The sequence below is a fragment of the Chlamydomonas reinhardtii genome, chromosome 3, assembly GCF_000002595.2.
Source record: "Chlamydomonas reinhardtii strain CC-503 cw92 mt+ chromosome 3, whole genome shotgun sequence".
NCBI lineage: Eukaryota > Viridiplantae > Chlorophyta > Chlorophyceae > Chlamydomonadales > Chlamydomonadaceae > Chlamydomonas > Chlamydomonas reinhardtii.
Genome location: NC_057006.1, coordinates 4,400,263 through 4,417,740, shown reverse-complemented (window position 1 = coordinate 4,417,740; position 17,478 = coordinate 4,400,263). Strand labels below are relative to the sequence as shown.

The 17,478-nt window shown below is 66.2% G+C and overlaps 1 protein-coding gene across 1 annotated transcript; it reads right to left on the bottom strand.

Annotated features, from left to right (window-relative positions):
- Window positions 1-281: 281 nt before the first annotated feature.
- Window positions 282-17,401, bottom strand: CHLRE_03g175600v5 (uncharacterized protein). The gene is made up of 10 exons (XM_043060954.1): window positions 16,685-17,401; window positions 16,409-16,553; window positions 14,227-16,220; window positions 13,548-14,114; window positions 11,929-13,270; window positions 11,516-11,734; window positions 11,356-11,391; window positions 9,465-11,176; window positions 8,780-9,270; window positions 282-8,646 (listed from the first exon to the last, which is right to left on the bottom strand). Exons 2-10 carry the CDS (start codon window positions 16,535-16,537, stop codon window positions 2,450-2,452), a joined length of 12,687 nt encoding a protein of 4,228 aa, XP_042926083.1. The 5' UTR covers window positions 16,538-16,553; window positions 16,685-17,401; the 3' UTR covers window positions 282-2,449.
- Between the last annotated feature and the right edge of the window lie 77 nt (window positions 17,402-17,478).

Below are 17,478 nucleotides of genomic sequence, written 5' to 3'. Positions count from 1 at the left end.
CGAGATGCACCTAGATGCAGAACAGGTGGAAGGTTACGGGGACTTGGGGCTGTAGCTTGGCTGCGTGAGTCGATGGGCTTGAGCTGTGAGCCTGTGACTCAGCTAGACGGGAACCGGGGCTGTGGCTTGAGCTGGAGAGACGGGGCCGTAACTTGGGCTGCAGTCTGGAGAGCTGCGGCTGTGGATTCCAAACCGAGCGAGGGAGGCTCGGGAGACACCGGTCCACGCAGGACAGAGAGCCGGCGAGGCTCAGGGGAGGCACAGGGGAACAGAGTCCAGGAAGATCTTGAGGGTTACAGGGCAGAGTCTCAATCTTTGACGGCCTCCTGGCCAGTCCTGGCCTCGATCTTGATTACCAAAAGTCCGGGAGAGAAGGGCTCTGCCGCGGGCACGGGTTACCCTAAATTGCCAAGCCGGTCGTCCTAAGTAACTCCCCCGGCGGCTGCATGGGCGCGTGTACGACAATTGCTACATGGTGTTCTCTTTACCACAACTTTCGATGACAAAGACTGGCAGAAGGCGTGGCCACTCTCAGAGGCGGGTCAACTGAGTCACAAAAAGATTTAATAATCCGTAGGAATAATCCATTTCAATAATCCGTGCATACAGTCTCAAACAAGGAGGTGGCTGCCTTAGGGAGGCAGGAAAAGGGCTGAGCCCTCCCCTCCCGGGTCGTTACCAACCCAGCCACCTTGACGCGGGCGCCTACTAAGCACCTACAAGCACAGTAAAAAAGCACAGTCTCAAAAAATCTCAGTAATCCGTCTCATGCGAGCGAGTTCGTAATGACTGTACACCTGCTGCTGACTCATAATACTCTCTCTCCTCCCGCCTCTCACTCATCACCATCAGAGCTGCACAGGTCCACGACCTCCACCTTAGCCATAGCCTCCACCTCCACCTTAGCCTCAATCTCAGCCTCCAGCAGCCTCTTCTTAGCATTTGCGGCCACCATACCACCTACCATACCACCATACCACCATCTCAGCCAGGTCTCGGGCCTAGGACAGCGTTGAAGCGCTTATTGAAATGCTCATACAATTTAGTTGTGGGCTTGCGTAAGCGCTAAACCTCAGAAGCGTATGTAGCATGGCCCAACAGCACGCCAGTCTGCATTGGTCATCATGTACTGCTACTTCATTGTCGGCCACACGTCCGCGTCACCTGGTAGCCCGTATCTTTCTCTTAGGGCGCATCGCCATCACGTCCCTGGGGTTGCACCACACGATCGATCGCGGGATTTCGCCACCTTTCACCTGTCCCACCGCGCCTACTTGATTGCCCATACCCGTGCGTACCTGCACCCTTCTGCGGCACAGCACTCAAGCACGTGCACTAACCGGGGTGAGGCGGCTCTCACGCCACAAAATTGAACCAGTGACGACTTGGCTTAGCGTACTGAAGCGCCCAGGTCAACATACAGGATGCCACCTCCATACACCGCGCCCCACATCATCACCCGACCCCCTGCTGCTGCTGGTGCTCCCGCGACAGCGCCGGAAGCGCCGAAAGGCCGCACGCCTACACGCCCCCCAACGTACCACCTGTTACCACACAGTGTCCAATTCCTGTTTACGTAATGGACTCCGCAGTTTCACAAGCTGCGGCCAAGGTGGGTCCAAAACGCAATTGTGCATAGTGCGCGACCATGAACAACATCCTTCTTTTCACCGCCTTCTAGCATTCATCTATTCATCAGTCCATCAGTCCATCCACGCTAATCCATCATCCGTGCCAGACCATTGTCCATTGTCCACGGATTATCCACGCTCCTTGCAGACCATTGTATCTCATGCTTTCATTAGCCCATTCATTAGCCCGTTCATTAGCTCATTCATTAGCTCATTGTCCATCATCCATCATCCATCCATCCATCAAGCTCCCGCTGCATGCCCGCTGCCCCCTAGCTGACGTCAAACAGCTCCTTCAGCGCGCGGACCTCCTCCTCGTGCACCCGCTTTAGCTCACCAACCACCTCGTGCACCCGCTTTAGCTCACCAATCGCCTCCTCATGCACCCGCCTCAGCTCCCGGACCTCCTCCTCGTGCACATGTTTCAGCTCGCAGACCTCCTGCCCGTGCACCAGTTTCAGGTCGGCAACCTCCTCCTCGTGCGCCCGCTTTGTCGCCGTCAGGTCCGCGTCCAGCTCGTTGATGATGGCGTCCGGGATTGTGCATGCCCCAGGCCATGCTTGTTTGTGTGGGGTGAATCTACCACCCGGTGCCTGCCCCCCCAACACCTGCTTCATACGTTTGCTAGCTAGCTGCCTAGCTAGATTCATCACCGTAGCTTACATACGCCTTTGTCCGTGCTTCGCTGCTAAGATTATAACCAGATCGCCAAGAAGACCTTCTGTCTTCGCTTTCTTCATCCTTGGTTGGAACACAGCTGCTTGATGCCTTCACTCTTCAGCGTCATTTCTTACGCGCAGCTGCCGTCCTCTACGGCATTAGCGATGGAGCCCCGCCGCCGGCGATTGCGGCCCTGGTGACGTGCCCAGCTGGTGGGCCGCCGCAGCGGCCGCAGCGACCGCCGCCGCCGCCGCTGACTGTTGCTGCTGCTGCTGGGCCGCCGCCGCTGCAGCCATGTTGCTGTACAGATAGTAGGAAGTTGCACTGTCGCCGAATCGTGGAATGGAACTCAGCGCTGCCTCCAGCTCCTCCGTAGTGAACATGCGGCTGTGCTGCCGGTTGCGCCGCCTCGACGAGGCGCCGACAACGCTGCTGGCGGCGCTGCTGCCTGCTGGCGGCCCATAACCGCCGCCGTGGTGTCTTGCGCGCCCGCCCACGCTGTGCGTCAACGCCGCCGCGCCGTTGGCACCGTACGCCTGACTGTGCGAGTGCTGCAGGTGCGGCAACGGCTGTGACGGGTGCCGGTGGTGGTGCTGCGACGCCAGCGCGGCCGCAAGGCTGCCGTAGCCACTGTGTCCGCAGCCGTAGCTGCCGTACAAGCTGCCGCTGTGGGCCACTGAAAAGGAGCCTGCATCGCTGCCCGCGTCTCCGTAGTGATGCCAGTAGCTCCCGCCAGCTGCACCATGCGGCGCGTGGTGCGCGTGGTTTGCATGCTGATGTGCGTAGTAATGCGCGTGCTGTGTGTGGTGCGCAGAGCCCGATGCCACGACACGGCTCAGACCCGCTCCAGCTCCAACTCTACCAGCCTGCGCCAAGATCCCACTGATGGTGGCCAGGGCGGCGGCGCCGTCGTCGACCAGTTGCGGCGGTGGGGATATATCGCAGGGCCCGTAGCTGTGCTCCTGGTAGAGGAGCGGGTTGGAGCGGTTTGATCGCGGCCGGTTCGCGCCCGGCTGCGGCTCTGAGCGGTGGTCACTCAGCCCGTCGCCGACGATGGCGCCCATCGGAGCACCTTGCGCGACCGCAGGGCCTGCTAGATCCGAGGTGGCTGCACGCGATTTGGCGCCGCTGCCGCCACCGCCGCCGCCACCGCCGGGGTGTCCTGGCAGCGACGAGCGCATAAAGGACCGCGGCTTTGCGCTCTGAGACTCGGGCCCAGTACTCCCGGGCAATATTCCCTGCAGTGGGCCGCAGTAGCTGCCAAAAGAAATGGCAGCTGCTGGGACGCCGCGAAGCTCGGCCCCGGGCAGCAGCAGCGGCACAGCGGCGGCATTCGCGACGGCGGCACCGCCGGCCAACGCAGCCGCGGCATTGCTCGGGCCAGCAGAACCAGGGGCCGCCGCCGAGTCCATTCTGTGGCGGGGCCAGGCAGGCTGCAGTGCGTGTCGTGAGGTGCCCTGCAACTGGAGTCGCGCCGGTGACGGCTGTGCCGATGCGGAGAGCTCCCGCCGTGGCGACGCGGCAGCAGCTGCCGCACCCGTGTGCAGGGGCCGCGGTGCGGCTGGGGAGAGGCCACCAGCGTGGCTGCCACTGGCGGGGTCGGCTGTGGTGGTCATGAAGGCATCCGGGGGGCAGGGCGGCATAGCACCCGCCGGCGAAGGCGCCGTAGCGACTGGGATGTCACTGGCTGAAACGGGGCTGAGCCCGAGCGGGCCTGCAGCCGTGCCCAGAATGCTCCCCAGATCCGTCCGGGTGCTGGTGTTGCTCGCGCCGTACGCAGAGGGTGTGCCTGGATGCTGGTGATGGTGCTGGTGGTGCTGCTGGTGATGCCACAGTAGGTTGGGCGACTGGTATGGGCTGCTGGAGTAAGCACGTGCCGGGTTACCACGAGCGCTGAGGCCGACGCCGCCGTTGGATGCCACGCCACCGCTCGCATGGGGCGACATGGCGCTGCCGCCGCAGCTGCCGGTGCGCGGCAGCAGCTGCCATTGCGGCTGCTGCGGATGCGGCTGATGCGACTGGTACAGCAGCGGTGGCGGCGCGGCGGGGACGGCGTAGTGCTGCTGGTACAGAGGACGGTGGGGCAGGCTTGAGGTTCCGTAGCTTGGCATTGGCGGCATGCCTGGGAGCAGCAGGGTGGCGGTGCTGATGGTGCCGCCTGACGTTGCGCGGTGAATAGCGCTGCCGGCCGTCGCGATGTTTGTTGCAGCAGGCACCGCAGCGCCTGCGGTCGTGTGCATGACCGCGGCGGGCGCAACAGCCGTCATGGAAGCGGCTGCTGCGGCCGACTGCTGTTGGGTTTGGTGCCGGTGGTGCCGCTCAGCCGCGTCCACCGCTGCCACTGCAGCTGCGGTGGACAGCTGCGCGGGGGGCCCGGGCAAGGATTCCAAGCCGGGCGTCGGAGGATAAGCGCTGAGACACCAGGCCGAGGACGAGAACAAGCCGCTGAAGCCTCCGGCGCCGCCGGTGTGGCCACGCGACACGGATGGCGGTGACATCACCTCGAAGCCAAACAGGTCGTCCTGCTGGCCGCTGCTGCTCACCATCGCAACGTTGCCGGCCGCGGCCGCGGCGGCGGCCGCGGCCGCCGCAGCCAGCTGCTGCGGCGACACCGCGGCCGGGGCGCCGGCCGCAGGCGCATACGGGTGAAGTGGGTGTAGCGCGTGGACGCCATGCCAGCCCATGCCAGGAGACCCGCTGAAAACGGGCGACCACATCGGATCACCTCCGTGCCTTCCAGCAGCCCCCACGCCGGCACTTGCACCGCTGATGTCGCTACAGGCAGGCCCAGCAATTATGGCGACGCCGCCTCCTACGCCGCCGCCACCACCGGACCGCCGACTGCCGCTGCGCACTTCGAGGCGGGGAGACGCCGCCACCGGCATACCGCTACTGGCAGCAGCGCGGCCGGCGCGGGGCAGGGGCGGCAGCATCTCCTCATGCAGGTCGCCTGGCGACATCACCATTCTCGGCTGCTGGCGGCTGCCGTGCTCCCGGGCGCCACCGGTAGACTGCTGCTGTTGCTGCCGCCGCGGGTGCGGCTGCTGCTGCTGCCAGTCTTCATCCATGAAAGGCATCCATTCAACGCCTTCGGCCCGCAGGCCCGACCCCGCCGCTGCCACCGCCTCCGTCAGCTCTATGTCATCCAACAGCTGCGGCTGCGTGCCGTGCCGGCGATGCCTTGTGACGACAGCCCGTGTGCTGTTCCCCGCCTCCTCCTCCCCAGCAGCGGCGGCCTCTTGCGGCTGGCTGCTGCTGCCCGCACCGCCGGCCGCGCCGGCGCTACCCAGTCCACCGTTCAGCTGCTCCATGGCGTGCAGGTATGCGTTAATGCTGTGGCACGACTCCAGCTCAGGCAGCGGCGCAAGGCGACTGACGCCAAGCATTGGCACATCGTGAATGCTGGCAGTGCGGCGGGCGAAGCCGCGGGCCACCACCGGCGCAGGCGCGGCGGTGCCAGCAGCAGCCATCATCGCGGCGCTAGCGCCGCCGCTGTGCGCCGGCGTCAGCACGTGCATCACGCGCGACACAACCTCAGTTGCGCCCGAGCTCGACGCTGTCTGGCCACTGCCGGACGCAAAGGGTGAGAAACCTGCGGGCACAGCCGCGACGCCAGAAGCGGAACCGGCTCCTGGGGCGCCCGAGCATGCCAACTCCGGCGCAAGGCTGGAAGCATTCCGCGGCGTGCAGAGGCCTGCAGATGAAGCATACTGGGATGCTGTAGAGGAGCTGAAGGGTGAAGGCAACTGGTCGACACCAGCTGCTGCTACTGCCATAACTGCCGCTGCTGTCAACAGGCCAGGGCTGGTGCCACTGCTGGCGTTGGCCGCTACAGCCGCCGGGCTGACGTTGTAGTCCCCTGCAGCCACTGCCGGGCTGATCTCGGCAAATGCCGGGACTGACGTGGCTACTGCTGCGGCACTAGCTGCAACGTCGGTAGGCCGGCTGCTGCTGCCCTGCAGGCTTACGAAGCCGGTCGCTGGCGGTGGTTGCGCCTCAGGGGCAGCGGCTGCACGTACGCCATCGCCTCGGGAACAGGTTGAGGCCAGCAGCGCTTGCGGAGGGCCCTGGGCATGTGAACCACACGATGACCCCTTGTTATCGCTGTCACGTCCTGGCATGTCGGCCTGCGCCAAACCTCCCTCGGCGCCGTCAGCATCACAGCTGGTGCTGACTGTGGCGGCGGCGACCAAGTTCAGGCCTGAAGAGGAGCACGAGCGCATGGCTCTTGACAGAGAGCGGAGCGAGGTGCCGGCGCTGGGCCCGCCGCCGAGCCGTTCACCGCTGACAGAGGTGTTGGTGGTGGTGAGCAGCGTGGTGTTGCTGGCTCCAGGGCCCTGCTGCTGCGAGCGGTGCTGCTGGTGCGGGTGCTGCTGCAACACACACCGTGCATTGCCACTAGGCGCAGTGCTGCTGCCGCCGCCACCGCGCCCGCCGTCGCCGCTGTACACGCCGCCCACACTGGCGGTCGCTGCTCCCCACGAGCTCGGCGGCTGCGACGCCGAGGCGACGGAGTACGGCAGAGAATGCGTACTCAAATTGCCGCACTGCGAAGTCTGGCGCCGGGATAAGGAGCGTGTGGTAAGGGCTGGCGAGCCGCTGTTGCCCGCTGCCGCCGCCAGGTGCTGCTGAACCTCCCGCAGTCCCTGCGCTAGGCCAGATGCGGATAAGGCAGCGTCCGAGTCATGGCGTTCCACAGTGCTTATCTCGGCGTCGAGGTCGACCAGGGGCACGTCCGAGTGGCGGAGCAGGCTCGCATCCAGCACGGGTGCAGAGGCACGCAGGAAGCCGCGCGGGTGCCCCGACGACGGCATCAGGTGCTGTTGCCGGGAGGAAAGGCTGTGGTGCAGGTGCCGCTGCAGCCCGCGGGCGCGGCTGGTGTAGGTGACGGACGTGGGGCGGCGGCCGCTGCGCAGCAGGCCGTGAAGCCGCTCCGACGCGGGTTGAAGCGCGCCGGCACCGTCAGCGGGGCGGTTGCTACTGCTCGTTGCGCCGCTGCCGCCGCCAGTGACAGCCGTTGGGGTGCCAATGCTGTGCTGGCAGCCGCCGTCGTCGCGGCCGCTGGCGCTGAGGCTGAGCCTTCTGCTGGCCCGCGCTCCTGGCGCGGAGGGTGAGGTGGGCTGCTCTGAGCCGGCTTCGCGAGCTGCATCCGGTCCCGGGCCCTGTAGCGACGCCCGAGCCGGCTGGCTGCCGGAGCCACAGTTCTGGCTCGAAGCGGTGTTACTTGAGTACGCGGCAGGCACGGCCATGGCCGCTCCTGCGGCAGCTTTACTTGAGGTGCCAGCTGCGTTTGTGGCGGCGGTGGAGGTCGCAGCGAAGCCATGCTCACGCGCGTTTCGGGGTGCAGCTGCCTCAATTTGAGGCCTGGGATGTTTGGCTGGAGATGTATCGAGCACCAGAATCTGGCAGAGTTGCTCAAGCTCGTGAGAGCAAAGACGTCCTGCCGCTCTCGGTGGTGATGACAGCACCTGCTGCTGCGCCTCGACCGGCGAAAGGACAGAGAAGCCTACCCCAGCAGCGGCTACTGTTCCCGCCGCAACGGCAGTGGAGTCCCCCGCCGCTGACTGCAGGTATGCCACCGCGGCCGCCTCTACCTCTGTCTTGACACCAGCCGGCAGCACCGCCGTTGGAAGTGTGACGAAAGGTAACGAGCGTATGCCATTGCCGGCGTCGCCAGCGGTGGTGGCGTAGGCTGCAGGACCTGTGCTACGCGCATGGCTGCCATCCAGAGGCCCCGCTGAAGCCCCCGCCGCGGGCCCTGCTGTGGCGGTCAAGGCTCCCAGCGGTGGCGACCGCAGAGGAGCGCTGTGCTGGTGCGGCTCCGAGGCAAAGCCGTCAGGCAGCACCGCGAGCACGCCCTCCATCACAGCCCGTGCGTCTTGCAGAACGCGCATGCAGCGTGTCTCCTCCTCCGTGGACCGCGCCGCCGCCGCCGCCGACTGTCCTCCCATGACGCCCATCGACGTCGCCACGCCGGCGGCCGCCGCCAGCTCGAAGCTGGGGCGCACCTCGCCCGCACCGCTGCTGCCGCCCGCCTCCTCCGCCTTCTTGCCCCCTTGGTCTGTACCCTCCTCGCCCGCAGGGCTGAGCATGACCGGGTAGCTCAGCCTTATGTGTGGCAGCGTGGAGCGGCACAGTTGCAGCAGCGTGCCCACAACTTCGCTCATCGCCGGCCGCTGCGCCGGCTCCGCCGCCCAGCAGCGGCGTATGACGGACACCAGGGCGGGCGGCCAGGCAGGTGGGATGGTCAGGTGGTGCTCGGTGGGGGCGCCGCTGCGCTTGGCTGCGAGCACGTCTCCCACTGTGTATTTGTCGTACGGCTTGCGGCCGCCGTACAGCTCCCAGAGCACCACGCCTGCGGTCCGTTGACGACAATCGTGTGATTGTTGGTCTCATGAACGGTGGTCAGTGAGCTTAACATGCCAAGGACCCGACTAATAAGGAATCTTCAAGCCCACAACAGCCCACACGTGCTGAAAACAACGCACCCAGCGAGTAGATGTCCGATGCAAAGGTGGGCTTGGCGCCCTCCTCAAACAGCTCCGGCGCGGCGTGGGAGGGCGATGCCATCTCGCCCTCCATGCCTCCGCCACCCCCGCCTGCGCCGCCTCCGGCCTGTTGCTGCAGCCGCCGCAGCGCCAGCTCCACTTGCATGCTGTGTGAGAAATCCGCGACCTTGGCCGTGTACGTCGGCCAGGCGTTACCGGTGGGCGCCTGGCGGCTGCTGCTGCGCGGCGTCGGGGTGACGGACGCTGTCGTGGACCCAAGCAGTAGCTGCTGTGCAATGGAGACGGCAGCAGGCGTGTGCGGCGTGGCTGCGCCCTCCGGGGCCGAAGCACCGGCTGGCGCGCCGCCGCTGGCTGCGGTTGAGACGGTGGAGGCGGCTGCGGACCCTGCGGCGGAGGACCTGCCATCGCTGCTGGCGCCAGGCGGTGGCGGCGCGGCCTCCGCGAGCATGACGTTGCCGGCTTTCAGGTCACTGCGATGAGCATCGTGTGAAGGGAGAAAGGATTGCACAGCTCGTAGCAGGACTCCGTACACAGTCGGTGCCAGAGTATCAAGATCCATATATATGATTGCGCAAACGACCAAAGCAAAGCTGCAAAGTGCCTCACATCCACCTAGCTAGGTCCGCCGCGCTGCACATCGTGCATATCCAGCCGAACAACCCACCAGTGCAGGACGCCGTTGGCATGCAGGTACTGCAGCGCGCACGCCACCTCCCAGGCCAGCGGCAGCACCTCGTGGAGCTTGGGCGCGCCGGTGCGCTTGTCATGCAGCAGCTTGGCATCAAGCGCGGAGCGCAGCGAACCGCACGGACACAGCTCCATAACGATGAACGTCTCCCATCGCGTCGCACGAGGCGGCGGCGGCGCCGCCGACGCCAGCGGCGGCGGCATACCCGGCGATCCCTGCTGCAGCATCGGCGAGCCGCAGGACGCCGCCGTGAGGCCGTAGCCCGCGGACGGCGCCGCCGCTGTGGAGGCGGCGGCGGTAAGGGCGATGTGTCCGCTGTTGCCGGCATAGCCGCCGCTGAAGCGCGAGAACGACATGTCTCCCAGGCTGCCGCAGCGCATGGGCGACTGGGGGCGAGGGCTGGGGCTGATGACGTGCGGCGGCAGACCGTGGCCCCCTGGCGCAGCCCAGGAGCCGCCGCCGCCGCCGCCGCCGCCGCCGGTCGCGTTGGCACCGCCGCCAGCGAAACCAGGCGCAAAGCCGCTGTTGCTGGTAGTGGTGCTGTTCGGGCGGAAGAGACCCGCCGTGGAGGCTGTGCCCGAGCGCATGCGGACTGGCGAGAACGCCCCCAGTTGCCCGGACGAGGAAACCGCCGCTTGCGGTCCCGCCGCCGCAGACCCGGGCGCGGCCGCAGCCAGCGCCGACGTGTCAAGGTGCACCAGCTGCTGCGAGCGGCTCCCATGCATTACTTGCTGTTGCTGTTCCGGGTGCTGGCTTCCAGCAGCTGCCTCCGCCGCCGCATCCCCGGCAGGCAGGTAGCTGGACGGCACACAGCCAGAGATGGTGCTGGAGGCGCGGCGGTAGGGCGGATAAGCGGCGGCAGCAGTGGCGTCGTGCGGAAGTCCGTCAGGGGCGGTGCCGTTGTGGTTTGTCCCGGCAGCAGCCGAGTAATGCGCCGTGCCTGCTGCGCTCGCCGAGGCCATCGTCAGTGACGGCGGCAGCTGCAGCAGCTGCTGCTGCTGCCCCGGCATGCCGTGAGAAACGCGACTGAGGGTGGAGAGCTGCCGTGACAGCGGGAAGCGGCCCAGCGAGCCCACTGCCCCCATGCGTGTGGTGCAGCGAGGGCTAGACGACGGCGCCCCGCCGCCACCGTGACCACCGCCAACAAGTGCAGGTGCGGCCGCGGCACTGGCGGCACCCGAGCCCACTGCAACCCCGCCGAGCCCCATCGCTGCGGCAGCGATGGCCCCGGGAGATATGATGGTCACGAACGAGCCGCTGCCGCCGCCATCGGCTGCAGGCGAGCCGGCGGCAGGAATTCCGGTGAGCGACGACTCGTGCGGCATACGCCACTTCTGAGACGTCTTACCGCGCTGCAGCAGGCCAGCCGCCGCCGCCGCGGCGGCTGCGGCTGCGCCACCACTGCCGCTCGCCCTGCCGGGCACGACCTGCGACGGCCGCTGCCCTTGCGCTGCGTTGTCCAGCGTTGTGTAAGCGGAGGAGCAGGACGCAACGCTGCCGGCGCCACCCATCCAGAAATGACCGGAAGACGGCGCGATGCCGGTGCCGCCACCAGCGCCGCCTGCTGTGTTGGGCATGTGCAACTGGGAGGAGCTGTGCAGCTGCTGCTGGGTTGGCGGCCGCGGCGGCGCAGAGACGGCGGTGGTGAAGGCGGCAAAGGTGGCCACGATGTTGGGGTGTACCAGCACCTGAAAGTGAAAGGGATGGGAACGGTTCGGAGGCAAAGTGCGGCATCAGCAGGGCTAGGACTGCTGTCTCTTGCGATTCGGTTCCCATGATTCTTTATTGGCGCCTTATTGCCCATTCAGGTCCGTTTCCACCCGCCGGGGCCACTCCGGCATTGCTGCACCCCGCGTCATCTACTCACCATGCCCAGCGCCGCCTCCTGCTCAATCTTCTTGACCTGTGTCCAGGTATTATGTTCCGATTGGTGAATGTGCAGGCCATGCATGCAACTTTCATTCCTAACACCAGGGTGGCATAAGTGACGGTGTATGTGTTATGAACAAGCTTCGGGCCGCGCTCACCTCATCATCGCGCAGGCCGAAGCAGTCAGCGAACACACCCGCCTCTCCGTGTGTGCTGGCACTGCTGGTGCCGGTGCCGCCGGGTGGCGCGGCGGCGGCGGCGGTGCAGGTAATGACCTTGATTGCCACCGTCTCGCCACGCCACAGGCCTCGGTACACACGGCCGGCGCAGCCGCGGCCGATGAGCTTCTGCAGCGTCACCTCCGTTGGACAGCTGACCTGCAGCATAAAGGCAATGTCGTACGCCGTGCGTTGGAGGGTTGGACAGTTGGAACGATGAAGCGCGAATGGGCCCAAGTCGAGAGACCATGGAAGCTAGGTAGGCTAGTCGCGGCTATTGACAAATGCCCCACAGCGGGGCGCTGGGGAATGAACAACCGCATCATCAATCCGGGGCCCTGCGCTGCCCATACCTGCAGACTCATGCTGGGCTGGCGTGACAGTGCGCCGCCGCCGCCGCCATCGCAGCAGTCCCGCAGCAAGGCGCCGTACATGCCACTCCCGCCGCCGCCGCCGCCGCCCGCCGCCATGATGCCCGGCGCCAGGTCGGCCATGAGCGCGAGCCGGCTGTGCATCGGGCTCGCGAGGCCCGACGTCGGCAGCGACGCCCACGGCGAGGCACAGCCAGCCGCGAACGCACTCAAGTCCACGGCGGCGGCCGCCGCCGCCATGGCGGCATTTGTTGCTGGCGTGCTGGCGTCTGAGGGAGGCGGCAGTGGCCCGCCACGCATCCACCGGCCACTGCTGTTGTACGACGCCAAGGCGGCTGCAGCAGCCGCGGTGGCCGCAGCGCTGAAGACAGTGTCAGCGTGCTTGCGCGTATGTGTGCCTGGCGAGCCCAGCGGGGAGTGGGGCGCGACAGGGAAGGCGGACAGATACGCCACACTGGTAGCGACAGGGCCGGACTGGGCCCCGAGGCAGCTGCCGGCAGCCACCACCACGCCCCCAGTTGAGCCGCCACGGCTGGGCAGCACCGGCCCCTCCTGCTGGTGAACGGAGGAGCTGCGCGGGATGCTGAGCGGCCGCAGACGGCGGCGTGCGTCCTCAAGATTTAGCGCTGAGGCCGTCTCCAACCGCCGCGGCACCGGCGGCTTGTGCGACGGCAGCTCCCTCTCGCCAACGCTCGCCAGCTCGCCTGACACCCCCTCAGCCCCGCGTAGTGGTAGTTGCTCCTCGCGCTCCTCCGCAGTGTGCTCACGGGACAAGCCGCCCTGGCCGCTGCTCAGGCCGCTCGCCGCGGCGGCGGTGACGCCGCCGCCGGCCAGCAGCCTATTGCTGACGTGGCCGCCGCGGCTGCTGCATGCCGCCGCTGCTGTCCCTTCACCTCCTGCCCCTGAGCCCTTCACGCGCTCACCGCAAATGAGCACGGCGTCAGACCCATCAGAATCTCCTACGCCACTGTCTTCAACGTCCAGCGGCTCTGCAGTGAGGCTTGACGGCATGCCTGCCAGACCCAGCTCGCACGGCGTACCCCCCGCGCTCTGTGTGATTCCCACAGTAAGGTCGCCATCTCTACCAACGACGACGTCGGCGCCAGGAATGTCAGCGGCGCACGAGGAAGGTGCAGCTGCCATGCGGGAGTCCGCAGTGACGGCGGCCGCGGCAGTGACGGCCGCTGCCGCCATGGCAGCCGCCGCCGCCGCATGCTCATGGAGCGCAGTGAGGGCCGAGCAGGGTATGGCGGCGGCAGAGGCGGAGCTACATCGGCCGTCTTCCTCTGGCACATTCCACAGCGACGGCGACATTGACGTGATTCTACGCGGCACATGGGTCGCAGTAAAGCAAGCACAAGTGTTTAGTGTGGCCGTGTGGCCGCACCCTACAGCGCGACATAACCCTGCACATGTCATCGTGGGACTGCTTTTGGGGATCACCGCTGCTACCGTAAAGAACAGCCCGTGCATGCCCGCCAGCATAGCACACAGGTTGCAGCAAAGCGTTCATGTAGCAAGAGCGCCCTTAAACCTGAACCAGCTATACCAGCAGAACCGGTCTGCATGACGAGCCACGCTTGGCTTCGGCCCCGCCTCACCTGCGCCCGAGGGAGCCGATACGCTTACGGCCCCAGTTTGTCAGGCACGCGCGCAGCCGCGATGGCGTGCTGCTAGTGCTGGGCGGGCCACCCGATGCTGCCGATGCTGCTGCCGCCGGGGCTGCATGTGTGCTGGCTTCCGCTGCTGCCGGCCCTAAAAGGATTCCGATGCTACTGGCGCCGGCTCCCACGCTGCCCGAATCCATTGCGGCTGTGTAGTCTGTGGGCGACAGGTACCCATGCGACATGCGCAGGCGTGAGCCTGCCGCGGCACTGCTGGCCGTGCCGGCAGCTGCCAGCGACGGCGCGCCAGCGTCATCGGGCGAGAACATGTCTGCTGGGGAGCCGAGCTGGGCGGCTGGGTCTTCCGCCATCCCTGTCAGGCCGCCGCCGTGTACAGATGGAAAGATGCCGCTGTAGGGCCCGTCAGCCAGCCAGCTTGCCGACGGCGGCATGGAACAGCCGCCACCGCCGCCGCCTGGTGTCAGCGGGGCGACCCCGAGCGCAACGTCGCCGCCGCCCCCGCCGAGTAGCGACATGGGCAGGCCGGTGCCAAAGCTGAGGCGCCTGTAGGCGGCAGGCAAGACAGGGCGAGGTAAGGCACGGCAAAGCAAGGATGTTGAGGGTCCAACGGCATGAGCACGGACACATTAAATAATTGCCATGCCCCACTACTCACCACTGCCCCGCAGCTCCGCTGCCGCCGGCTGGCTCACTCATGCCACCCATGTCGAACCCCGTCAGCCCCAGTAGCCCCGGTGGCCAGACACCCAGAGGCGGCGTGCCGCCAAGAGCCGCCGCAAGCGCCGCCGCCTCAGCTGCCCCGGCTCCGCCTCCTGAACCAGGTGCCATCCCGGCTCCGCCCGACATGAGGCCCCCGCCGCCGCCACGCCAGCCGGCTCCCTTCATGAGCTCTGCAAAGCCGAGGCCGCCGTCTTCTATGAGGCTGGTGCGCGTGCCAGTGAGCAGCGGCAGCGGGCACATGACGCTGCTTGCGAGGGAGCCCACCGTGGAGAGCTCGTCGCCATCCCACGCGGGCTGCATGAGCGCCGGCAGTATTCCCACGGCCTGGAACTGTGACTGCTGGTGCTGCTGCGCGCTCCCGGAAGCCACCACCGCAGCACCAGCACCAGCACCAGCAGCAGGTGGCGCCGCGCCGGCGGCTGAGATGATGGAGGAGGCCAGTGAGTTGAGAGCCATGGGCACCATCCCGACAGCGTGGTTGAGCGAGGCCGCGGACGTGGCACGCGACAGCGCAGCGGCACCGCCGCCGCCGCCTGCGGCTGTGGGGCCGAGGAACTTGCTGCCCATAACCCCGTGACTTGCGCGATGCGCGGGCCTGACTGCAGTGCTGACACAGGTGCCACTGCCACCGCCGCCGGCGCCACCGCTTCCGGCGGCTAGGCAGACGGCGGTGTGCGAGGCGCGCGGCGGCAGGGCCACCGATGAGGAGCCGCCGCCGGTTGAGCTGTTGGGGTTTATGAACTGCGACTCCACTGCGATGGGTGCGCTGCTGCCGCCCAAGCGCCAGGAGTCCAGCGTGTCGGGCTGCGACGGCGAACTCAGGCCGTAGCCTAGAACGGCCGCGGCGGCCACGGCGGCGGGCGGCGGTGCCAGGCCGCTGCCATTGTTGCTGCCGCCAGCGCCGGCTGCAGCAGCTGCGGCTGCCACCGCTACGGCCAGGCTGTGTGCACGTGAGAGGCGTGAGCGGGCGCTGGGCAGTAAGCCCGCATGGGCCGCGGCTCCGACACCACCGCCGCCTGCCATCATCGCAGCCAGCGTCGCGGACGACGTGAACGGCGAACTCGCGGTGGCCGCACCGTTGCGGAACGGCGGGCCCCCCAGGGACATACGACTGCTGCCAATAGGTCCGGCGCTGCCTGGGCCGGCGCTGCCACCACGAGTTGCGCCCGCCGTCGCGCCTGCGTGCGTCGGCGTGCTGCCACCGCTGGTGCAGCCCACGACGCCCGACACAGTTGCAGAGCCCACCGCTGTCGTCACCGCGCCGGCCCCAGATGAGGCCGTGCCCGCCATCGCCATGGCTGACAAACGGCTGCTGCTGGTCGCGGAGGCCCGCCGCGTGGGGCTGGGGTTGCGCCGGACGCCACCGCTGCCACTAGGAGAGCCGCGCAAGGCGGGCGGGGCCGCCAGGTAGCCTTGCGGCTGGCGGTGGTTCTGGAGCCGGTCAAGGCTGCGATTGCGGGCGTAGAGGAAGGCTGCCGCAAGGGCATGGGAAGCGCCGGCCGAGCATGTTGCGTAGTTCGTCAGGCCGCGGGCACCTGCTTGGCCCACGGTTGCGGTGAGTTCGTGACTGAGAGACGAGTCGGCGGCCACAGGCGGACAGGGCAAAGTGGCTGCAGCAGACACCGCCGGCGCGGCCGCGGCGGGCGCTGTCAAGGCACCTGAAAGCGTTGAGCTGATAGCGCTGCTGGGAATGGCAGCTGTCACATGGGGAGCAGGCCCAGGTGCTGGTCCTGCTGGCGGTGGGGCAACCTGGGGGCCGCTGGTGCGGACGTGCGGACACGTGCTGCTGGGGACCATCACGCCGCTGCCGCCGCCGCCACCTTCGTGTCCGGCGCCTGAGGCAGGTCCGCGTGGCGTGCCGCATGGCCAACACGCGCTGCGCAGCAGCTGCAGCAAGAGCCCAGTCCGCCGTCTACGTCGTCTTCGCGCCTGCGAACACGCACATCAACAATTCAACGTCGCCGCTTGTCAGGCGTCCACGAGCGGTAGCGTGCGAAACTCACAAACTGCATATTTGCACTCATTATTTTTTGAATCGAAGAATAACGAATTCTAGCGCGCAACGGACTAGGCGTGCGCGAACTTTCTAGGCGCGACAACAACGGAAAAGAACTAACCCCCGGCGGGAAAATCGCGGGATCCTCGGCCGCGCTCTCATCCACCGCCTCCACATCTGCTGCCTGGCCAAGCGACAAGCTCCTCCTGGTGCTGTCGAGGTCGGGCGACAACGGCTGCGCCGAGGCCATGCCAATAACCACGGACCTGTGACCGGAGAAAGGCAAAAGTCCAGAAAATCTTTTTTCTGGGGGCGCTGTTCCGGCGCCTGCCATCGTCAACGTAGGCATGTTAGCAGCGCGAACGAGCCAAACGGCTTGCATGCGGACTTCACGCACCTCAATATCAGGGTTCGGTCATCCCAGAAGTTGGCAGGGGTCCTAGTTTAATACTTGGAAACAAGTTGGAGTAAACCAGGGCAGTATGCACCAAGAATGCAAAGCGTCAGGCTCTGAGTTGGCCGTGCAGAACTGAGCCCTGAGCCTTCATTGGTAGTGTAGTACTCTCTTGAAATGATAGCTTCTAGTGGCGGTCAAGTCGTTTCGGCCTCGCTTGAGGAAGAGGATTTCACAGGAAGGGCTGGATTAGGTGCTTCAGTAATCAATATATACGTATTGGCTTTAATGTAATGTATACAGGGCGAGTGGACTAGTGTCGCGAGTCGTGATTATCGTGGAAGCGGAGTCTGAGGGACGCCAGGCATCAGGCAACACAAGTGCAATGCTGCTGAGCACTTACAATATTCCGAGCCATTTAGGATTGAACCCTACACTACAAAATGCTCTGCAGCTCTGGGTGCGAAGTCCCCCGCCAAACCGCGCACGGCGCCGGACGACCACGTTTCTCAGTCGAGCGAGGTTTAGCACCGACGAACCTATACCGATATCACTGCACGCTTTCATTAAAGCAGCTGCTCTTAACGAATCCACCAAGCAGCTCCTAAGCTCGTGAAGGTTGGAAGGTTGACATCTCCTTTTATCATAAGCTGCTTGCGGGGCTATCTGTGTTCCTCAGTGAAGTCTATGTAGCATAATTTGCTTTGCGTTTCTTCTACAATCTAATGGAGAGCTGTAGGGCAACATTTCGGACCTGTCTGTCTGCCACCTCCCGGGGTTTGTCCCGCTCCCAGGCA

Coding starts and splice junctions, on each gene's coding strand:
- CHLRE_03g175600v5 (XM_043060954.1), bottom strand. CDS start 16,537: ATGGCCTCGGCGCAGCCGTTGTCGCCCGACCTCGACAGCACCAGGAGG. Junction 11,735..11,928: donor AGCCCAGCATGAGTCTGCAG/GTATGGGCAGCG, acceptor TTTATGCTGCAG/GTCAGCTGTCCAACGGAGGT. Junction 11,392..11,515: donor TCGGCCTGCGCGATGATGAG/GTGAGCGCGGCC, acceptor ACCTGGACACAG/GTCAAGAAGATTGAGCAGGA.